General features: G+C 31.4%; 1 protein-coding gene across 2 annotated transcripts in view; it reads right to left on the minus strand.

The window, feature by feature from the left end:
- Nucleotides 1-16,146, minus strand: part of LOC139486514 (syntaxin-binding protein 4-like) — a 46,238-nt gene that overhangs the window by 28,454 nt on the left and 1,638 nt on the right. Inside the window, exons 2-5 of one of the 2 annotated variants that reach the window (XM_071271423.1) lie at nt 12,632-12,752; nt 7,409-7,476; nt 1,136-1,231; nt 533-602 (exon numbers count right to left, since the gene is read on the minus strand). In XM_071271423.1, the coding sequence (XP_071127524.1) occupies nt 533-602; nt 1,136-1,231; nt 7,409-7,476; nt 12,632-12,693 (296 nt within the window). In that variant the 5' untranslated portion in view covers nt 12,694-12,752. Of the gene's footprint in view, nt 1-532; nt 603-1,135; nt 1,232-7,408; nt 7,489-12,631; nt 12,753-16,146 lie in introns of both variants that reach the window. The other variant, XM_071271422.1, reaches the window with a different exon arrangement.

Consider the following 16,146-nt stretch of genomic DNA (forward strand, 5'->3'; position numbering starts at 1 on the left):
TTGACCTATATTATTTTTTTGGCTCTTTTTGGTTCCTTAAATAATCCCCTATAAATATATACTAGTGTTATGAAAAGCTTGTTATTTTGAAACAGAGAAGCAAACATCCTTAACTGAAAATGTCATGTTTGTTGATAAGGAGATTTTACTTTGATGACAGGGGTTGCCATTTGATTTGTACTAACATGAGCAAGCTGCGGGTGCCACAAATGGAGCTGGATCTGCTTACCCTTCCGGAGCACCTGAGATCACCCCCAAATTTTGGATGAAGTTGATGTTGCTCTGTTTTTAGTTTTCTATGTTGTGTCTTATTTACTATTGTGTGTCTGTTGGTAGTTTTATTTTCTAGCCATGATGTTGTCAGTTTATTTTTAACTTGTGAGTTTTAATGTCCCTTTGGTTTGTTTGTCTCTTTGTTTCAAAGATGTTTTTCTGACGCTGCTTTTTTGTCATAAGGTATGTATATACTGAAAAAATAAAAGCATGATGGCAAACTATCAGCATGATTAGAAAAAAAAAATTGTCAGTCTACCTCTCATTTGTAACACCTTCTAAACTTTCATCATTAACTCTCAATACGTGGTCACCTGCCTGCAGACGACCTGAAAGAAAAGAAAAATCTAGACCACCACTTAATTAGAAATTATCCAATAAACTGAATAAAGATACAAATGTTAAGAGATAACCTCAAAAGCATTTAAAACTATAGTGCAGAAAATATTAGCTTTTTTATAGCCTCTAAAGAGGTAAATCATGAGATATGAAGTAAAAATTCTTTCAAATTTCATTCCAGCATTATTAATAATTTAGAAATTTGTGTTGACTAACATCTCATTTTGTAGAAATTTAAAAATAATCTGATTAAGAATAATTAGTGTGAAGTAACCCTGCTGTGTAAAACATAGTGTGATGTATCCCTGCTGAGTAATTCTACACATGGTGTGAAGAAACCCTGCTGTGTAATTTCTACACATGGTGTGAAGAAACCCTGCTGTGTAATATCTACACATGGTGTGAAGAAATCCTGCTGTGTAATTTCTACACATGGTGTGAAGAAACCGTGCTGTGTTATTTCTACACATGGTGTGTAACTTCATAGTGTGAAGTAACCCTGCAAAGTAAAACTCTAACTTACCATCAATATCAGCCAGTCCTCCTGGTAAAACTCTCTTGACAAAGATACCATTGTCTTGTCTGCCATCTAAACTACAGCCACCACAGATCTTTATACCTGAAAATAATTTAATTTGGATGTAACGCGTCTTTTGATTGGCTGACGTCGTTTTGTTTATTAGCTCATAGACATACTTTAGTCATGTGACAGTGACGTCATCAATGTTTTTTCATGATTCACTCCGGTTTAAAAAGGAATTAAGAATTAAATTATAAGAAATGACTGTATTATTTTGTCAGTCTATTAGAAATAACTTAAAAAATGTGGTGCATGCTGTTAAATAACCCACTATGCACATTATTCAGTGTGTACCACATTTTTTATGTTATTTCTTCATACACAGAAAAAATATTAGTCATTCCTTAAATAAAATCACAGTTTGAATGACTTCAGAGTTTGGCCTGTCATTCAAAGTTTTTGGATTCCATGTGTTCCATAGACATCTCAATCCTTCATTTTGGTATAGGTTTTTTCCATGTGTCCCATAGAGAATAATACATGGCAAAATCCGTATCATATGTCGTATCATCCCGAGACATCAATATCAGCCCAAGGGCCTTTAGGCCCGAGGGATGATATTGGTCGAGGGTGATACGGCATGTGATACGGATATTGCCATGTATTATACACTTTATCATATATTTCAACAGAAGAGTATTATATTATATGAACTGTTTTCTGATCCATAGCACTGGGTTACCTTCAGTTCTACTTTTGTCTTGTTTCAAAGGCCTTAAAAGAACTGCTCAATTACTTATCCGAAGCACCTGGGTTACCTTACAATTTGCGTGCTGTTGTTTTAAAAATATTTTGATTATTATTGTATTAATTTGTGTGTTTTGTATTCTTCATAGTTGCATTTAGTGTGCCAAAAAATATGAAAACTTGACGTTCGTGACGTCACATACAATATGAAAACTCGACGTTCGTGACGTCACATACCAAACAATGACGTCATTCAAAAAATTTACTCTTAAGCAAAAAAAAAAAAAAACTGACTTTATGTAAAAAAAAAAAAAAAAAAAAAAAGTAGGGATGTGATAAAGGGTAGGGGTGTGATAAAGGGTATGCGATAAAGGGTAGGGGTGTGATAAAGGGTATGCGATAAAGGGTGCGCATCAAAGTTGCGCGATATGGATTAAACAGCAGGCTATTTATCACATATGCAAAACTACTGTATTTACTACTAAACATATGATAAATAGACATATCAATCCTTTATTTTGGTATGGGTTTTTTCCATGTCCATAGACATCTCAATCCTTTATTTTGGTATAGGTTTTTTCCATGTCCATAGACATCTCAATGTGTTCCATAGACATATCAATCCTTTATTTTGGTATAGGTTTTTTCCATGTCCATAGACATCTCAATCCTTTATTTTGGTATAGGTTTTTTCCATGTCCATAGACATCTCAATCCTTTATTTTGGTATGGGTTTTTTCCATGTCCATAGACATATCAATCCTTTATTTTGGTATAGGTTTTTTCCATGTCCATAGACATCTTAATCCTTCATTTTGGTATAAGTTTGTTCCAGGGTTGGCAAAGTATTACCCGCCCGGGAATTCCCGGGTGGGAAAACCCAGGTTTTCCCGGGCTGGGCAATACTCCCAGAAATGGGTAATACTGGGCATTACTGGGCAATATGGTTTTTTAAGCTCATTTTAACACAAAATAGTTAAGACTTGGTGTAGTTTCATAGTATTACAGCTAAATATATACTTTTTATACAGATAACCATTGAGTCCTTTCTAGAAGAATGAAATATTCAATTTCATTTAGCCATGTTAGTTCTTCATTAATGTAAGCACAATGCAAGATTTGCACATTTAAGGATACCCTGTTAATTACCAAGCATTGTTTTGATAATCAAATCTTTGATAAAAATGCATTTTTTTAAGTGAATTGTTATTTTAATTGTTATACATTCATATTGCAAAATAAACAACCTAAGGGGTCATACCATTTAAAATTAATAGAATTGAAAGGGCTGATTATTGTTACATAAACAAATCTGTGTTGTAATCTGAATAATTACTTATTAATTAGTGACAGTACATATACATAAATTTAAACGTATTTTTTTTCTTTTTTCTTAATAAGAGTTGTACTTATTTGAAAAAAAATGATTTTTTGCTTGATATTTACAGTTTGTCCAATCTAGACAACTAAAACAAGTTATATATATTTTAAATGTATTACATTTGTGTTTGATCACTGAATCCTCTATGAAATTTAGACCAGTATTCTATATTACCCAGTATTGCCCAGTATTACCCACTAAAACCCAGTAAAACCCGGGTTTTCCCAGTATTTCCCACTGGGCTGGGCAATACTCATAAAACCCAGGTTTTTGCCAACCCTGGTTTTTTCCATGTCCATAGACATCTCAATTCTTCATTTTGGTATAGGTTTTTTCCATGTCCATAAACATCTCAATCCTTCATTTTGGTATAGGTTTTTTCCATGTCCATAGACATCTCAATCCTTCATTTTGGTATAGGTTTTTTTACATGTCCATAGACATCTCAATCCTTCATTTTGGTATAGGTTTTTTCCATGTCCATAGATATCTCAATCCTTCATTTTGGTATAGGTTTTTTCCATGTCCATAGACATCTCAATCCTTCATTTTGGTATAGGTTTTTTCCATGTCCATAGACATCTCAATCCTTCATTTTGGTATAGGTTTTTTCCATGTCCATAGACATCTCAATCCTTCATTTTGGTATAGGTTTTTTCCATGTCCATAGACATATCAATCCTTTATTTTGGTATAGTTTTTTTCCATGTCCATAGACATCTCAATCCTTCATTTTGGTATAGGTTTTTTCCATGTCCATAGACATCTCAATCCTTCATTTTGGTATAGGTTTTTTCCATGTCCATAGACATCTCAATCCTTCATTTTGGTATAAGTTTTTTCCATGTCCATAGACATATCAATCCTTTATTTTGGTATAGGTTTTTTCCATGTGTTCCATAGACATCTCAATCCTTTATTTTGGTATAGGTTTTTTCCATGTCCATAGACATCTCAATCCTTTATTTTGGTATAGGTTTTTTCCATGTCCATAGACATCTCAATCCTTCATTTTGGTATAGGTTTTTTACATGTCCATAGACATCTCAATCCTTCATTTTGGTATAGGTTTTTTCAATGTCCATAGACATCTCAATCCTTCATTTTGGTATAGGTTTTTTCCATGTGTTCCATAGACATCTCAATCCTTTATTTTGGTATAGGTTTTTTCCATGTCCATAGACATCTCAATCCTTTATTTTGGTATAGGTTTTTTCCATGTCCATAGACATATCAATCCTTCATTTTGGTATAGGTTTTTTCCATGTCCATAGACATCTCAATCCTTTATTTTGGTATAGGTTTTTTCCATGTCCATAGACATCTCAATCCTTTATTTTGGTATAGGTTTTTTCCATGTCCATAGACATCTCAATCCTTCATTTTGGTATAAGTTTGTTCCATGTCTATAGACATCTCAATCCTTCATTTTGGTATGGGTTTTTTCCATGTCTATAGACATATCAATCCTTTATTTTGGTATAGGTTTTTTCCATGTCTATAGACATCTCAATCCTTCATTTTGGTATGGGTTTTCACCTCCAATCAATTTAAGCCACACTTGTTTTAAAGCTACTTCTTATCCCACTTAATATGCTTAAAACGTACCTTGACCTATAATGGTTTACTTTTATTAATTATTATTTGGATAGAGAGTTGTCCTATTGGCACTCATACCACATCTTCCTATATCTAATTAAAAAGTAACTTTACTCTACACATGCCAGAGACCTTTGCATCCTTTATTGTATTATCTACGGTACTGTAAATTTGAAATTATTGCGATGTTTTTTATCATTGAGAAAAAGTGCAATTTAATTGTTTTTTATAGTGTGTTAATGTTATTATTTGATTTATTGGGAAAAAGCCCCCTTTTAAAAGGCCTCGTATCACACAGGCGGAGAAATATACAACACGATGTAATGTACATCATTACCTGTTGAAACTGCAACCAATTGCAATGGTAAACGAATTCGTTTGTTTACAGACTAAAATATCAACAATAAACATAAAACATAATGATTTATAGGTTGCAAACAAAAAATATTAATAAGTGAAATATGTTTTCCCAAAAATTGTAAAAGATACAAGTTTGAGTCGTTAAACGCATCGTTGTTTACATTGGAAACAATAACAGGTTGAAGAGGTCGTATGGATTATTAAATATAATTTCGACAATTTCTATTTAAATATTCATGAGGCAAAGTGATATCAGGTCAGTGACTGTATATGACATAGAAATATACGGTCAACACATTTTGACTGCTCAAATAGAACGAGTGCAGTATAAAACTCATTAACAATATAACGTAGAGACCTACAGTCTTTTGATTTGAGGTCCTTGGTTTATGACCTTGAAATTGAGCTCAAGGTCATATGTTAATTTAACGTTCTAGATTTTGACCTTTGCTTTTACCTCATATGTACACATGATAAACCCATGGGACTTTTTGCATTAGGTTGTAAGCAATTTGACCTTAAAAAAGACAACCGGAAGTGACCTTTTGTAAACCGGAAGTAGCTTTTTTTTGTACTAAATCAATGTAAAAGTATAAAGAACCATATACTTTTGGAATCAGTGTCAAGCAAACTATCAAACAATACCGGAAGTAAACTTTTTAAACCAGAAGTAAAAGATTATCTCCCTTTTCTGTATATTTTTTTATATAGAAACCATATATATTTGGAATCAGCGTACAATAAGCTGTCATTTGATGCTGAAACTGACATTTAAAATCAAATTTTAATATTTTCATTTTTAAATAGATTCTTACTGGTGGAAAGACCTTCAATTTTTCTCTGAACAATTGGCTTTTAATTTCATTTATATTAGGTTCAAAAGTTGAATATCTTCAATTAACTGCTTTGTCATGTTTGTTATAACACCTTTGTCATGTATAAACCATGTGTGAGGTATTCATTAACAAGAAAGCTGTTAATTTAGTATTTATAGTGAAATTCATCTGAGCTTAACCAAAGTGCTTGTAAGCACTGGATGGTACAATGTAAAATTGCTTTTAATTTTTAAAGTGGGAAGTGGGTCTCATTGAGGTCTAAGCGTGACGTGAGATTGCAGATTTTTTGTAAGTGTGACACGTGAAAGTTAAATTATTGTGTCGTGAAAACAGGAAATGAAGTCTAGCAAGACCTGGGAAATGACAAAAAAATGAGAATAGCTTACGTACATAGTGTAAGCGGGATACGTAAATCTGACAAAATAGTAAGCTGGATCTGGGACCCCTTGGGAAGTGTTTCAATATTGCATTGTATTAAAAATTGGTTGCACTAGAATTATAGACAAAAGGAGAATATTTAAGATGACTTTAACAATTGCAATATATATTCTTAGAACAGATACATTCCTGCACCTTTCAAAAGATATTTTATTTTCTTGACAAGTGTAACATTTCGTGACTGGAATATCTGAGCACATGTTTCATTGATAAATTCCAGGAAATGTTCTTGGATAGGATGTATACAATGTTATACATGTATATATATTTCGTGTATAGGTGTAAATATTTTTATGTTAGTTTTTACATTAATAAACGGTTTTAGGACAACGATAATCTTTTAAGGATTGTATATATTCTAATCTAGTTTGCTCCATATTTTTAAACAGTAATAAATAAAAATAAGGGTTTTTTTTCTGTTACCGTGTGACACGGGTGCTCCGTTGCGGAGGAATTTACTTAGAGAAGAAGTATCAAAAAGCTTTGGAAGATTTAGGTATATCAAGCCTATCATAGGATTTTGATTGAATTTCATGCCATCTTTACCCAAAAACTAACAAAGAGTTATCTGCCTTTAATAATATACTTTCACATACTGTGTATTAATTATTTTTTATTTGATACCAAATTTTCGTGGATTTCTTGGGTAAAGGTTAACAAAAAATTTAAATGATCAAAGATTTACAAAAAAAGTCCTATTGGCTGGTATGCTGACTTTGGCATAACCATGAACATGATGAATAAAAAATATCCAGGAAACTGCTATTTTTCTCATTCCACAAAAAAATAAATGAATCTACAGTATCATTGAGGGTGGGGTAGCGGTTGGGGGTGGGGTGTTAGTCGGAGGGGTCCTGATCCAAAAATCCCAACCCCCCTCCTCCCCTACATCATTGAATTGTCAATAATTCTTACCAAGACCTTTAGAGCAATCATCAAACTCTATCTCCTCAGCAGCTCGAGATACTTCATCCTCATCATTACTGAAATGTAAACTGAAAAATTTCATCATGTAAAACATTACATAAGAATTTATTGAACAAGCACAAAAGACAGAATTCCTATTAAAATGAACATGTATTGCAATATATTTATAAAACATAATACATCCTTTCTTGATTTTTTAATTAATTTTAATGATGTTGACTCTTTAAAGGGAAATTCCGCGATTTTTTACTTATCATCTAATTATGTTCATCTTAACATAAAAAACACATTTGCAAAGTTTTAAATTTATATTCCTTCTAATAACGGAGAAAATCAAGTATTTGTAACTTTTTTGGTTGAATTCTCGAGTGGGTCGTGACGTATTAGCCCGATTTATTGAATTCTGGGAAAAAATAAAATCTGTTTAACTCTTATAGCTTATCGACAATATACGTAATTAAAAGCGCACAGCTGACGAATGGTCGTAGTTATTAACCACAATATAATAATGAACGAAAATGAATATGCATATACCGTTTTGTATTCATTGAATTAAACTCCTATAAAATTATATGTCTCTGTCTCTAGTAAATGTTTTTGAATAAATTTAATTAATTATTGTTGAGATTTTATTCATAAAATATTTATTGAATATTTTTACTATTTACTTGTCTATTTACCGTTATTGTTTTGATAATCATTTCAATGCAACTAATGTGTGAGCAGAGTGTGTATATTATTTTGTAAAGGTCACTGTATATTTCTCGGCTTGAGGTCAATTCGTTTACCATGTAGCTATTTAGCCGCAGGTGTGAGTTCAAGCGTACACAGGTATAAATGTTGTTATTTGGAAAGGATATACAGAAAGGATTAGAAAGAGTATGATGTCACGATGTTAATACATTAAGATTTAATACACGATGAGAATAAAGATTCAATAATTAAATTGTGTAAATTAATTGAAAATAAAATTCAGATTCGTAAATCCGAAAATGTATAAAAATAAAAGGAAACAATTTTTGATTACTTTCTTAGCGGCAATTGGCGTAAAGATTCAAATATGAAGTAAAAAATAGTAGTTTTAATCTTTAATAAAAACTAAATGCAATATTACCCAATTTGATATACCATTGTACATCTGTTTGATATCATTGACTTTACCGGAATTTCTTAACTTGTATTCAAATCTGGCTGTGTTTAAATGCTAATAAAACTATTGCAATTTTAAAGTTTTTAATTGACAAAAAAATACAACATACATGATTTTTTTTTAAGTTTCTTTTTAACATTTTATTCTTACATAATTAAATTCATTTGACAATCATTTACACGAACTTTTTGTGAAAAAATACCAATTATCTAAGCTAAGGCATTATTTTTTTTAAGGATTTTTGAGGATTTTTTTTTTAATTCTATGATAATAGTTGTGCAATGTTGAACATGATAGCCGTCATTAATCCAAATAAGTAATACAGTATTTGTAATAAAAGTTATATTTTAGTCATGCATAACTGATATTGACGAATTTAGAATAGTTCGTCCATACATCGTTGTTCTTGAAACAATCATTATTAGTATACATGTAAGTTTCCTGACGTATAAGAGCCATTGAGGATGAGCTCCAGAGAAAGCAGACTAGTAGCGTTTCGTTCGTTTGTTTGTTGGGAAAGGAGAGGAAATGCAACCGCTTGTACAGATAAACAACAGAATTACCATACAAGCATTTATAGTCAACACAATCAGAAACAGTTCCCATCGTTAGACGGGGAATATGAAGGCTTTCAAGAATGAACAAGTGACATGTCTAACTCGAACAGTTAGAAAACGGACTATCGACATCGACCGCTTGTTCTTGATATTTGAAATTGTATGCATATATACGTATACGTTTATGATAGTGATGAGTTCTTGTGTCTGACAAAAACTAAATTCCTTCATGGTTATATCTTGCCATACGTTTATATTGGTTTGTAAGTTGATTACTCAAAATCGTTATTTGAAAATCCTGTTTGTGAGATGTATATTCATTTCAATACAGAAATTTCGTCTATATATTTCACAAGTGTATAACACGGAGAAGCTCTGAAGGTCCATTACTCCCATTTTGTTTGGGTGTGAACCATCGATGTTGACAGCAATCATTATATCAAAGAATAAGATGATGATGGTAGAAAGAATTATGGGCGTCATGTGGCAAATATTACATGCATATCGGACAATGAGTTGTCAATCTGTATGAAAAGATTTCCAATACAACCATTTTATTGAGAAGGAATGTTTACATGCTATACTCTCGTACTAGTATTACAGGGTTCCTGTGGCGTTCACCTTAGACACACATCTTTTTAACGATGTTTAAAAAAAAGACAGAACCAATTTAATGTCATATTTCCCTATTTTTTTTAAATATAACTAAAAGTCTTTCATCTGACAAGAATACCCTTATTTAGCGAACAAGTAATTTATTCTTTTTTCTGTTATTGAATACCAAGAAGAAAAAAAAAATCCCGAAATTAATTTGAAACTTTGATACTCAAAAGTTTCCCAGCAAAATATTCACATCCCTTCGGGATAATTAGTGTTCGTCCAGTGGCATATATAACAATTGTGATGACGAATTCCTTCCTTTGTTCGAGAACAATCTTATTGAAATATAAATCTGTGATTTTACTATGTCCACAACTTCAATGAACCAAAGCAAAAGTTATACATCGACCTGTATTTAAATCAAATTGGTTCTCTTCTTCTTCTGGTATACAATAGTCTATCGACATTCGATGATTACATACTGTTGGCATACGTGGACTAGTCTATTTACAACACTTTTATCCCTATTTATTCAAAATATATGTTTTTTTCTTATGTTCAATTCAATGTATACATGTATATATTTTAAATTGCGATATAGTTCCGTAACTTTCTATCCAGTCGTATAAACGAATCGTCGGCAAGTGCGTACATTTTTTTTAATCAATATTTCTGGTATGTTCTAATCTGTCCTTCACTTTTGACAATGAGTATATATTACATTTTCCCAATTCACCCTTGGAAAAAATATTTAAATAGATTTTAATTTCATCAAATCTTATTTTTTGGGTATTATTTATATTTTTTATGAATAATATTCTTTACACCAGAAATGTTATTTATAAACAAGCGTATGAGTTTGGTAATGACAAGTAAGACAGAGTTGTATATTATACATCTGATAGTTCAAAATGGAAAGTTAAATGTTATCAGCCGTGTACACTGATCAATACCTGCAGAAGTGAAACGATGCGTGAACTTGCAAGCCCGACAGGAAATCGCTTGAATACCTGGACGTGTCACCTCACACCCCTCACAATACCTTTGGAAGTAATACCTTTAGCCATGTTGGTGATCAGAAGAGGGAAGATCAAAATTTATTTGAAAACAGTTTATTACTTTAAAGAATTATGAACAAATTAGATTTTCGAAAACAATTTTCACGGAACACTTATTTATGATTTCAACTTTGACTTTTCACCTTATTCCAATATCAAGTTTAAAAACAACATACCATGGTTAGTTAGTCGGATAAAACAACCGTACGATTGACAAGATATCGACACGCAATTACGACTACATCGGTTACTGTAGTTTTGTTTCTTTGTGGTTTATAGACATATCGTTTCATTAATCGGGAATGAAGGACAAAATGGCGGAACGCAGAGAATTAATACTCTAAATTTAAAATCGATGGTGATCGCTTATCTCGCGGAATAAAACTTTAATATCTATGAATTTGAGCATTTTTATACAGAATGAACATAATATCAATTTTTGATTTTTTTGCGAAGTTTCCCTTTAATATATATGTAATAAGTCAACATCACTAAAATTAATATTACAAGCGACACGAGCAATAAAGATTAGTGAAATTATTTCTGTGGATTTATGATTTGCTCTTCTTGTTTTTTTATTTCAGCATGTTCATGGTGTTCAGTCTTTCTATTCTAAAATTTATTTTATTAATGCATTTTTTTTTCTCAAAGATAAATATGGCAGTCAGGGGTACTACTTGTACAAGTGTATTTTATTTACTTGAAGAAGTAAAAAAAAATATACACATATAAGTAAATTTGTAGGATACTTATACAAGTGAATTTTATTTACTTGTATAGGTAAAAAAAAAATTGGCTTAGTTATGTCCCTTAGGCATTCAGAATTTTTTACTTGTATAAGTAAAAAAATCATCCTTTCTTCTTTTCTTGAATTCTTAAGATTTCTTTGCTCTAATAGAATTTTAAATTGTGTACCCTTTACAGATGTCTTTACTAATCATTTAAGTGTAATTTCATGGACAATGAAAATCCCATTTGTCTGTTATCTTCAGAACACTGCTCATTTACAAGCCCCAAAGGAGCAATTTTTGATTGCCTTGCGCAAATATACAAGATCTTTGCTCAATCAGTTTCTTTGATGAATTAATGAGATGAAACATTGAACTTTAATGAAAAAAATTGAGCAAACCTGGGAAAAATCTTTAAAGGCATGATTTTACATCTCAAAACTTGAGGATTTTTCTGGGATTGTAAGAAAAATTTACTTATACAAGTAAATTTTTTAGAAAATTAAGGGGAGATTATTCAAACATTATTTATTTACTTATATGTGTATATTTTTTTTTACTTCTTCAAGTAAATAAAATACACTTGTACAAGTAGTACCCCTGACTGTATGGAAAAGAGAATGAAGTCAGGGAATGTGTCAAAGAGACAGCAACCCAACCAGTTTGCACGGTTAGCCACTAGTCCAATGCCCCAGACTAGTAAAATTTCATTCGGACTAATAAGTTTTTGTCAAACTTTGTTTGGACCAATAAAAAAAAGTCAGAATATTGGTCTTCGGACTAGTCATTGCTAGTAGTTGAAAAAGTTTTTGGAGCAGACTGCCCCACCAAAGTGCAAAAGCCTAAGGCTACCAATGGATCTTCAACATGTATAATACAGCAATAAAACCTGTACATGAGGAGGCAGGCTCCAGCTGAGTTTTACACTGGCACAGTCACATGCAGTTGTGCATACGTTTGTCCAATAGCATCTATACATCATTTGTACATCTTTAATATTCACTTATTCATTTATTGGATAGCTAGGTGTATAGTTGACAATCATACCACATCTCCTTATTTTCAAAATCATGTAAAAAAAATGCTGAATGTACCATTGTGTACCATACCATGCATACCTCAATCCATTTAAAAGTTCCTCTTTATCTAAAACTTGGGTTAGGCACACTGTTGTTGACATAATCTGTTTCAGTAAAGATCAACATCAGGACAAAATTTCCATGAAATAGTACAATGTACCTGAAAAAAGATAAAATTTAACCACTTAATGTTTTATCATCTGATTATCGTGAGACTTTTTGGAGAACCAAAATTTTGAAAAAAGGGGGGATAAATGCAATGACATCTTAAACTGATCAGAGATTACATGTACTCAAAGGTCAATTGAAATAGACAAGGTTAACTTGTTTATATATACTTATACATCTTAATGCTTTACATCTAAATAGTTATCAAAGCTACCAGGATTATAATTTAGTACGCCAGACGCGTGTTTCATCTACATAAGACTCATCAGTGACTAACCTTCATAGAAATCTGACACAGACATGACAGAAATTATGAAACTTCCCTTTCATTGCCATGATTGTCTTTGATGATTATGTAATTTTTATACAAAATATTGAAATTTTTGGAAATAATTTGCCACCACTTAATTTTTGTATTAATCATGTTAATTGTATAAATGATTGTGTATCTTTTTTTCATTTTGTTGTTTCGATTGGCTAAATTTTATCCTCATGTGAACTGTTTGGAGATGTTATTTACACTCAAGTAATCAAATTACACATTTACCAGTTAGAGCTCAGACATGAACAGGTCAATTTTTGTTTTTGACAACATGTATTTATTATAAAAATGTGTTTCTCTTTCAGACTTATCTAAGTCAGAAAATGACAGACTTGTTTAATTTAGGTCTTTTTATGTTGATAAAAAAACTCAATTTTACTTGGTGGCCAAAGTACACCACCTATGACAGCAAAAACCTGTCTGAGAGTTCACAAGGACTTGAGCTATCTATATTTAATTATCTAATTGAACATCCTTACTAAACACAGATGTTTTTAAGGATGTTCGCTACTCTGTTAAAAAATAACAAGCTTTTTAAAAGACTATTATGAATTGATAATATATAAGTAATGAAACTAAAAAAGTTGAAAAAAATGGAGGGTCCGTGTGCTCATTTTAGAGATATAAGCCATTAAAAATTTGGCGGGAAATTATTCTCTCTAGATTTTTCATATATTTAACATTGGCACCTTATTTGTTTCTAACACTATGAAAAAATAACAAGCATTTTATAAAATTTTGAAATATATATGGCTTTTTAAACTTTATGTAATAAAATTATAAAAAGAAAAGTAGGGGTTAGTGGGCAAAATTTTTTAATGACAATACATGGATAAAACCAGAGGATTCCGAAAAACTGGCAAAAAGTCAAAAAATGTAGGAGCAAACATCCTTAAGTGTGGTACCAGGTGGTTGCATTGTAAGGTTAATTAACATTATCTCTGATTTTTTAGACTCTCATTCATCATGTTCATATTTTTCTTTAGAAGACAAAGTATTGTCTTTCAATGTTGTCATTATTTGAATTAAATGCATGACCTTTTTATAAATATGCGTGGGTCTTCAAGTTAAGCAATTTTGATAACTTATCAACTTGTAGGAGTAGATATTTGCAAATTTTTGATTCTGGTCAATCATTTTTTGCTTAACAATATTTGACTTATGAAAGTCATATTTTGTCTTGCATTAAAGGGAGACAAATATAAAACTTACAAATTTAGACCTCTATGAGTCAAAAGCAGATTCAGACTTATTCACGTCTGAGCTCTGACTGTTTCATGTGTTTACATGACTGATCATATTTTTTTGGGGAATTTGATTTGTTATAAAATAGGCTGTTTGTAATTCTTGATTGAATTGTATTATATTTTTCAAGTAGGGCCGATCATAGAAATGATAGGGTATGGGTTTTTAACATTGTTGAAGGATGTATGGTTGCCTTTTATTGCTTACATCTGTTTTATTCGTTTGACATGTTTGAAACTTAAGCATGTTAAGTTGATAATTGTCTCATTGTGATTTTGCACTCATACTACATCTTCCTATAGCTAAATGTCCTAAATTTGATAAAGAGTTGCGCTAAATCCATCTATTTATAGAATATAGACACAAATTTCGTACATTTCTGAACCTGTCTGAAACCAGAAGAGGAGGAGGGTGTTAATTAATGACAATTCATGTATGTGTGAATTCTGTCAAAATTAGCTTTGAGACATGTACAACATGCATGACATGTTAGACATGTTAATTAGACACGTGAAAAACTATAAAAAAATAATAAAATCAATATATTTCAAATATTGAGAAAATCAGTGGAGACCGAAAACAAATGGAAAAGGTAAGCCGAGTCAAAAGAGTAAGGCTAAAAAGATTTTTTCTGATTGGACAAGCTAGCTTGATATCAAGGAGCATGAGAGCTGATGAGCAATAAATGAAGGTGTTACTATTACCAAAAATTTGTAAGGGTTCCGCGGAACCCAGTGTCTCGCCTATTTTTGCTGTAAATCACAGGCTCAACAACAATGAGGAAAAAAATCAATAAAAATATTCCTCTTGTTACTATTTTATGATTGTAAGAAAATCTAAGTCCATTTGAAAGTAAATTACAGAAAAAAACAGAGTAATCTTTTTACAAACTTTACTTCTGGATACAATCTTATGATCATAAATAAGGTTATTTCCAAGTTTGGTACAAACCCAGGATAGTTTAAGAAAGTTATTTAAATTTTAAAAACTTTAACCACAGAGTGAATGTAATGGTTCCCTGCAGAAAAAACTAAGTCCATTTATAAGTAAAATACGGAAAAAATTGAATTTTATTTTTACAAAATTTTCTTCTGGATACTATCTTATGATCATAAACAAGCTTCTGTCCAAGTTTGGTACAAACCCAGGATAGTTAAAGAAAGTTATTAAAATTCTAAAAACTTTAACCACAGAGTGAATGTAATGTTTCCCCGCAGAAAAAACTAAGTCCATTTATAAGTAAAATACGGAAAAAATGGAATTTTATTTTTACAAAATTTACTTCTGGATATTATCTTATGATCATAAACAAGCTTCTGTCCAAGTTTGGTACAAACCCAGGATAGTTTGAGAAAGTTATTAAAATTCTAAAAACTTTAACCACAGAGTGAATGTTTTGTTTCCCCGCAGAAAAAACTAAGTCCATTTATAGTAAAATACGGAAAAAATGGAATTTTATTTTTACAAAATTTACTTCTGGATACTATCTTATGATCATAAACAAGCTTCTGTCAAAGTTTGGTAGAAATCCAGTATAGTTTAAGAAAGTTATTAAAATTTCAAAAACTTTAACCACAGAGTGAATATTTGTTGACGCCGCCGACGACGCCGACGCCGACGGAATGTAGGATCGCTTAGTCTCGCTTTTTCGACTAAAGTCGAAGGCTCGACAAAAATCTATACTTATTCTAAATCTACCTTATGGATCGCATATTATGTACGACAAGTAATAGTTCAGTGGATAATACCAGATGGAGGCAACACAGAACAGACACACAAAGCTGTTTTCAGGTAATCTTAGTCACATGATCATGATAAT

Source organism: Mytilus edulis, chromosome 8, assembly GCF_963676685.1.
Source record: "Mytilus edulis chromosome 8, xbMytEdul2.2, whole genome shotgun sequence".
Lineage (NCBI taxonomy): Eukaryota > Metazoa > Mollusca > Bivalvia > Mytilida > Mytilidae > Mytilus > Mytilus edulis.